This window comes from Branchiostoma floridae, chromosome 4 (genome assembly GCF_000003815.2).
Source record: "Branchiostoma floridae strain S238N-H82 chromosome 4, Bfl_VNyyK, whole genome shotgun sequence".
Classification (NCBI taxonomy): domain Eukaryota; kingdom Metazoa; phylum Chordata; class Leptocardii; order Amphioxiformes; family Branchiostomatidae; genus Branchiostoma; species Branchiostoma floridae.
In genome coordinates, this window is record NC_049982.1 from 1,921,177 (window position 1) to 1,929,882 (window position 8,706).

General features: G+C 40.7%; 1 protein-coding gene across 1 annotated transcript; it reads right to left on the bottom strand.

Annotated features, from left to right (window-relative positions):
- Positions 1–440: 440 nt before the first annotated feature.
- Positions 441–7,187, bottom strand: LOC118414644 (alpha-N-acetyl-neuraminyl-2,3-beta-galactosyl-1,3-N-acetyl-galactosaminide alpha-2,6-sialyltransferase-like). The gene is made up of 8 exons (XM_035818832.1): positions 7,165–7,187; positions 5,527–5,619; positions 4,886–5,116; positions 4,137–4,182; positions 3,751–3,896; positions 3,346–3,551; positions 1,455–1,562; positions 441–783 (listed from the first exon to the last, which is right to left on the bottom strand). The coding sequence occupies exons 2-8, from the start codon at positions 5,617–5,619 to the stop codon at positions 582–584; spliced, it is 1,032 nt and encodes a 343-aa protein (XP_035674725.1). The 5' UTR covers positions 7,165–7,187; the 3' UTR covers positions 441–581.
- Positions 7,188–8,706: the final 1,519 nt, after the last annotated feature.

The window sequence follows — 8,706 nt, forward strand, 5'->3', positions numbered from 1 at the left end:
ACAAACGCGCGCGCACGTGTGCGCTTTACAGTCTTAGAGTACATAGAATATTACTCATGATTGTTATTGTGGTCCTCTGGGCATTAGGCGAGAAAGACAAAGGGTAATTTAGACTGCCTATTCTTAACAATGGGGAACATGGCAGAAAGAGGCTATCAAAAATCACCTACCTGAGTTTTAGAACATGAAAAACTCACATTGGCATGGTTGCCTGGCCTCTGAAGAGTAATTTGACGACAAAAAAGGGAAAAAAATTACGGCGGAATTATATTATACGCCATCAAACATAGGTGGTGACCTTTTCACCCATTTTCACTGCCTGTAAACAACACCAAAATACCTATCGTCTAAAGCCTACTGCAACCACAAATATCACTAAAAATCTGTTTTTCAACACAATATAGAAGCTACAACACTTACCTATAATATGCACTTCCAAAATCCAAACATATTCCAAGAAAAACATTTCTACAGCCACTTTGGCCAAGGCTACCTAAGCATTCTGATCCGGAAATACCGAAATTTGCCCCAATTAAAGGCGGCGATGGGGAACACCACCTTGCGATACTTTTCGGTACTGCCTACGTGTCCCATGAGGGGTTCAGAAACGTGATGTTGTTGAGTGGCGCCCAGTGTGCAAATATGGACTTCTCCGTCAGGTATCTGTGCCCTCCGGCGCGAGCGTTCTGTTCCCAGTTTTGGTACGAACACTCCTTGTAATCTTCCATGCGGTACCTCGCACCGGTGAAGTAGTGATAGGCTGTCTGATCACCCGGGTGGTTTCTGACAACGAAAAACAATTACAGTCCTGATATTCTTAAAAGTAGTTACTCAAGCAACTGGATATGGTTTTGGAAACGGTCAGACGTCTCGGATAGAATCCACTATCCTTCGTCAGTGACACTGAAATGATCTGGAAGAAACAGGTCCAGATCCAAAACCATATCCAGTTGCTTGAGTAACTACTTTTTGGTGTATTCTATTACCTGGATGTCTAACGTACGTCGACAATCCTGATATTGTTGCCTAGACGAATTAAACCTACTCAATGTGTTCTTACGTGGTGGATAGAAACAAGATAGAAGCAGGGGAATCCAATTCAGTATTCTTATCTGGAATTGATAGACAAAAGGAAAAACAAAAGTCGTGCTATATTTGATGATATTCACATTAATAACAACGACATACTTTGTATTTAAGTCTTGTAGTCATTGTGCATTTAACTGTGTATATAAGTTATATTTTGTTTCCAATCATCATTGTATATACCATTTTTGTATCTTATTATTTACTTGAATTTGTATTTGTTTGCTTCGGGAGACAACTTATAGAGGTGACCTGTCACCTGTTTTGTCTCACCCTCCACTTGATATAAAAAGTTCAATAAACAAATAACAACTACAAGACGGTCTTTCTAGAAGAAAATTAAATAATCAAAAACCGCGATATTGTACCTGCAGTAGTCCTCGCTAGCCATCCCATACACCTTGATGACGTCACAAATCTCCATGGCGACCATCATAGTGAACCAACCCGTACTGAGCCAGGTGTTCGTGCCTTTCCTGCGTGGAGCATATAGAGAAACTTTACTGACAGCTTTATTGACACAACAAAAAGTAGCGTGACTTTGGTATGGTCACTTCAAGCTGTGAAATAGAAATAAAGGCTAACATACTAGAAATAAGGGTTAATGACCCACCCCGAGGTGTATATGGTGTCAGAACGCTTGGTCCTTTACTACAATCACCGAATAAAACGACCGAGGCAGCGAAGCGAACGAGGTGGTTGTATGAGGCGGTTATAGCAAAGGATCAGGCGTTATGTATACCGAGAAACAGGCGGGTCATTAACGTTATTATCATGTAGCCTACACAAACTTGCAAACAGTGCCTGGCTATATGATAATCTGTAATATCTTGATACAATCAGGACAAACAATATTTTATGTATCTAACTATTTGTGCACTATGAATGTTATCAAATCTAAAGATATGGGATTATATGCCTGTAATATCGAGTCTCTTGAAATCTGTTGTACTCAAACAAAGAAATGAAACAAAGATGTATTTTATCCCACTTTCTATTTGTTATTGTCATTGACTTCCTTATGAAGAAGACCAAACAAGCTGGAGATGGCATAGCTTTTGGTGACGGGTCACTGAGTGAGCGATCTCGACTTCGCAGATGATCTAGCTGCTTTGGCCAACAGTTGTGAGAATCTGAAGAGTTTCACAGAAAGACTTGCTACCACAGGGGCGAAAATTGGACCAAAAAAACCAAAGCAATGACAACAGTCGAAAACTCAGCACCAATCGTGCTTGAAAATGAAGAAATCGAGTATGTCGACAAATTTACATACTTAGGCAGCATTATTACTATGTTCGGTGTTACTGAAAAAGACATCAAATCCAGCCTTGGCAAAGCTAGTGGTATGTGGCAATACTTGAGAAAATTCAGGCTATCTAAGCAAATCAGCGTACCAGTCCATTGAGATGCCGATAGCCACGTATGCATGTGAATCTTGGAAAAGCACTGCAGAGATAACGCAATCACTTGACACTTTCCAACGTAAATGCCTTAGGACAATCCTAGGCATATCCCGGCGTGACCACGTCACAAATGAAGAGCTCATGCAAAGAGCTAAGGTGCCTCTAGCCGGTGAGACAGTCCGAAAAAGACGATTGGGATTTGTTGGGCATGTATGGCGCCTTTCCGACGAAGGACAGCAAAAACAGCTATGTGATGGGCTCCTGGGGGCACCCGCCCCAGGGGCAGGCCTAAAACTACACTAAGGCGAACCATCTTAAATGATGTAAGGGAAATGGGTCTGAACACTAGCACTGTTAACATAGAAAGAATGGCAGTAGCCGCTCAGGACCGCACCCTTTGGAAAACAATATGCTCGCCGAATCGACCAATGCAACAGTGTTGCGGAAGGAACCAAGGTCTACGGTAAGGTTAGAAATTGTCTTGTTATACTTATATCCCCAGTTATCAAGAGCTCTTAAAAGAAGCCACCAAATTCTATCCTAATATCTCCACGTTTACAGACATAAAGAAAACTGCTCTCCTTTTAACATCGCAAAACTCACACATTGCAGAAAAAGTGGGATCTTTCGTCGTCCACTGTCTCAAAAAAAAAGAAGTCAAACCCAATAAGTTACATCTTTAACCAGTTTAAGTTAGTTAAGAGAAGTCGATTACCATACTGTTTTACCATACCATTATTTGTATTTGTATGTCATTTTTGCCACTTGCAATTAGCCCTCGGGCAAGAATTTGCAATAAAACTTCAGTTTAGTAATTACTGGTTATAGTCCAACATTATCATAATGATGTACTCACCGTGCACGCCCTGACTCCTTTTCAAACACTCTATCGGCGTATTGCATCCTTTCCTCTGTTATCTTAAACACTTCCATGTCCGGGTGGCTCTTCTGTAATTCCGTCAGTTTCTGGTAAGCCTTTCCCGTTTTAGCGTCCATGTCCCTGGGCGGACCCCAACCCAGCAATGTGGAGTTCCCCTTGTAAATGGCGGCATTTATCGGGGCCTGCAGTAAAAACAAATTTTATCATGCTTTCCCGACGGTGAAAACATTTTGTTTTGCTAGCCTCCCAAATTTCTTCCGTCTTTAGCCAATCACAACTCAGATTCGGAAATGACTTCATCCAAAAATTCCGGAGCAGTGTAATCCAATAAATATATAAAAAGTTGCACCATCATGCTTTACAAGTGAAAAATAAACTTACAATATAAATGGATCGGAAACACATGACGCGGAGCGTTGTTTTACTCCCGACATGCTTTTCGTACCCGAGGACGGGCCCCTCGTTCATCCTGATGACGCAATCAGCCTGGTCAATCTCGTTCCCAGCCTTGTAATTCAACATCCGACCTGGTGGAAATATAATACAGTAACAAAATAAATACTGAACCATACGGACTGATAATGAAAGTGTTAGTGGTGTGAAGTTAAAAAGATTGGAAAGTGACTTGGTCTTTCAGTTGCGGTTTAATGATTATACTACGTAGCTTGTTGTCTTATACAATATACCTAAGTTTGCCTTACATTGTACCCGTTTTATAAATGTTGTGCAATAAACTTTGATTTGACGTGACTTGAATTGTTAATTACCGGAGCCAGTGACCAGGGCACACACGCCACAGCTCAGGTTCAGCTGCTGCAGGGTGGAGATATCGTAAGATGAGAAGAAAAACTAGAAAGGTGACATTTGCAAGCAAATAAATAATGTTTGCCTTCACATAATGTGGTCTAACAATGACTACTGTTATGTCTATTCTCACGTTCAGGTGCTGCAGGGCGGAGACATTGTTAGATGAGCAGAAAAATGAATGTGAATTGTGAAACCAACAAACAAATAAAACAATTGCAAATTAACCCATGTAAATAAATGTATAACAGATGTTTTTTTTTAAATCTTGTGAGGCAATGGATGAGGGCAGCGTGGCACGTCCTAGATAAGAAAGTGAGCAGGATTTGTGATTTCTTAGTAAAGTAGCTTTTAATGGACGTGATCTCCTAAGGAGCGCTAGAAATTTGTTTCTTTCAGTCTCACAGTGAAGGCACTGACAAATAAGTGTATTTAATTTTTCGCTGCATTCGTTGAGCAATTTATTTTTTTCTCTGCTAGCTAGTACATGCACAGGGCGACTGTATAGTACTCAATCCTTGCACGATTTAGGACAAAGGTCGAAACCGAAGAAAGGAAAAAAGCATATAGAGCGACCACTGATATATGAAGGTTTGTGTATATGAGAACTTTTAAAAACGTATTTGAAGTTTGTTAAAACTTATTTGATATGGCGTCTTTGTAGTATTTCAAAAAATAGTTGAAATTTGATAAAAGAAAGTAAAATGTTGACCTTTGACTCGTCAGGCACTCCCACATAACCCTTGAGGGGGTTGATGGGATCGATTGGTTCCGGGTCACGTGGTTTTCGAGGTTCTATGATGGATTCCGGAGTCCGTTCTGGTGTGACGTGTGTTTCCGGCCGTTCTGGTGTGACGTGTGTTTCCGGCCGTTCTGGTGTGACGTGTGTTTCCGGCCGTTCTGGTGTGACGTGTGTTTCCGGAGGTTCTCCATGGTCATTTGTCTGTTGTGACGTCATTTCATGCATGTAAAATACGAACCATCGTATACCAGTACAACCACTTAGTAAAGAGGGCTTCAGTTGGCAAGAATGGGCCAATGAAAAATCATTCACTGACAGAGTCATTCATGGAGGGACCCCATTGGTAGAAAATGTGGACATGTGACAACTATTCACAGTATTTAATTCCCAATGCTATTGTTCATACATTACGAGGGAAAAATATATTCATATACATGTATTTCATTTTACGTACTGTAGTGACCGTGAGGATCATACCTTGCGGAAACGGAAGTACGAAACTTTTGTCCGTTTTGCATTCTTAACTAAAAGTTTTGCTGATGAAAAATACTTACTAGACAAGTGCAGATTTGAATTTTCTGGAAATAAGAACTACTGGAAAAGAATCTTACCCGTCTCGTAATAAACATCTCCGTCGTCAGGAGGGCATAGGTCAAACCCCCAAGGAGCAGTGACGTCACTATGAACCCTGACCTTCTGAACATCTGGGAAAATGGGGGGGGGGGGGTGATAAACATTTAAAGCCAGGGCTCAGGGCCCTTGCTCTGATGAATCACAATTAACTCACTATCACATCAACTATCGTATGACATGTACCTAACTCATTGTTACAAATATTGTATAGTTAACGTCTGTAATTTCTGATTTTAAGCAAAAGTATTAGTCAATTTCAAGTTTGTTTTTAAAATTGGAATTACTTTTTAAACAATGTTGAATAACGAAGCTTGTACACAACAACACAATTCAGGCTAAAATGCCTTCAAAGCGGTGATTTTAATAAAGTTCAAAGTTCAAAGCCTGTTTACTATTTATTGTAAAGTTTGCACTTTAGGAACGATGGCAAGTACGTGAACTATAGTATGTGGTAGAGACACAGTAAGCATACATGTGCAAACAGCAGTGAGTAATTATAACATTGTAGTAATCCGACCGAACGGACTCCGTTTGAATCCCAGGCGTGAATTTATAACTGCCATATACCAACAGTTTTTATGGGGGACAAACTTCCTTCTATGTCTTCATAGATGAGAGTTAATTAAAACCCTAGTAGAAGATATGTGGTAATGATCGTTTTGGTCGAGGAATGATAAGAGCCAATACAGACGAAACACAAAGACAAACACGCACACGCACACTCGCGAGCACACACACACACACACACACACACACACACACACACACACACATATGAACACACACACGAGCATACACAAACACGCACACATAAGCACACACGTACGCACACTCACACACACACACACACGCACGCACACACACAGACACAGGCACGCACACACACACTCTCTCATACACACACACTCACACACACAGAAACACACACACACTCACATGCTCGCATACACGCACAGTTGTTACCAACACTGTTGTCATAACGAGGGTCAATAACCCTCGTGGTGAATCTGCCCTGGGGCGGCCACAACACGCATCGTGTTCACTAACTTCACAGTTCAGGGAACACATGAGTCAGGAGCATTACAGGAAACATTGCGCTTTGGAATAGACAATTGTGTTCATAGTGACCCATTATCAGAAAATTGGTTAATGGGAAGTAGCCAGTATTTAGTCTTGACAGCAACAAAGCCATTTCTGACCTAGACATTCTGTGAAAACTGCAAGTCATGTACTGTAAACAACGCCAAGTCACATGGCGACTTGTAATGCCATGTACTGGTAACCTTAACTGGTCTATTCACGTTACACTTAACTGAACAATACTTAACGAGCAAGGGCACGACATTAGGTTATGTCAGGTATTGGAACTCAGGATCTCTATCTAGTCTAGGGTTATGGACAAAACACGCAGCCATTACGCTACCGATGTCACCTTTTTTGTACTTCACACATTAAGATGTTCAAAATTAAACCGGACGACAATGCCCTAAGGCCAAAGGTCAACACTTTTGCCACTAACATGCACAACCAATATCTATTCAACTTGTATCTGACGACAGTACGGAATTCGTTCTGCGGTAAACACATTGATTTAACTAAAAAACAAAAACACTCACCTTGATCACGCTTGATGTAGTTTGTCGTTCTCTGATACCGGTTCGACCGGTCACCAACAGCTGGTAAGAACCTCAAAGCAGATGGGGGGTGGGATGTCGGTGACATTGGTCTTGGTTGCCGGGGATTTGCATAGAATTTTAAAAACCCGAACCATTTTCTTTTCACTCCATTAGGCCACACCGACTAAATCTTACGGATGACATCCTCTGGAGACCTCAAACCAATGTGTGCGGGCGAAAAAAACATAAGAATCCAGAAAAAATGAAAAGTGCTGCTTTGACCACAGGACTAACTAGAGTTTGGCGACTTCATTCCATGAAATATTTAGAGCTTTTGTAGATATCATGCAATTGACTAACACATTAAGATAATTTATGCATGGTGTTGTTGTTCATCATTGACTAACGTACATATGGCGCGATAATAAAATTCCCATCATGAATCATAAAGTGGTTTTGCACTTTTTACATAAACTATGCAAATAAATTCCATTACCATATTTGGTATCTGCTTATATTCCACCTATCGTAATTAATGTGTGTTGCATTTATTGAAGTCCAGTTATTGAAAACAATGGAATTATACAATTTCCTCGTTAATTATGCAAATAAAGCCCTCATTTGCATAACATGTATATCATTATGAACATCTTTGCTTAAGGCACCCGCAAGCCTAATATGATGCCAAACCGTCAATCGCTTTTGTAGTTATCCTCTTTGGAATGTCTTGACTAAAACGCCCCTGCAGTTCCGAAATTATATGTTAGGGGGTTGAAACCTGCCCCACTTTGTCAGGACACTAAATGCTATCTACCACCCAAATTTCACCATATCAGGTCCGGGACAAGAGATACATAGAAAAAGCTCATATAATAGAATATTCTCAATAATTATGTTAATGTGCTCCTATTTTGCGTAATTAGTATTTCATTTTGTACAACATTGTCTAAGGTACCTACATACCCCAAATCATGAAAATTCGTTGTTCCCTTCTTGAGTTATCGTCTTCAGAAGTTTTTTTACAAAAATGTCTCTGCTATCCCAAAACTAGCTGCTAGGGGGCCCAAATTTATGTCATTTTTTCTTGAAAAAAAATGCAATATCCACCGAATTTAGCATGTGCAGATGGTAGGGAGTCCATTCCACAGAGATACTTTAATCATGCCCGAATGCTGATCTTTTGACTTTAAACAGGATCAGTATACACAGATGTGTAGGGACATCATAATAGAGCTGGGCTCCACGTCTACATGTTATACCTGACACAGTTTCCCAGAACTATCGTAGAGTGGAACTTGTTATCACCAAGCACAGTAGGGGCATCTTCTCTGGATAGTTTTAAAGAACGCTTGCAGATAGATTTGCAAAAGTTAGGTGTGACGGATCGTTCAGTGTAATATAACCAGCTGCTGCCGCACCGCGTGCCTGCGAAGCTGGTGTGTTACGCCGAAGGGCGGTTATACCGGCTATATAGATATAGATATACCTGCCTATTTTGAGGGACAGCTGGGAGTCCTGTTAACTAGGATAAAGAAAAGAATT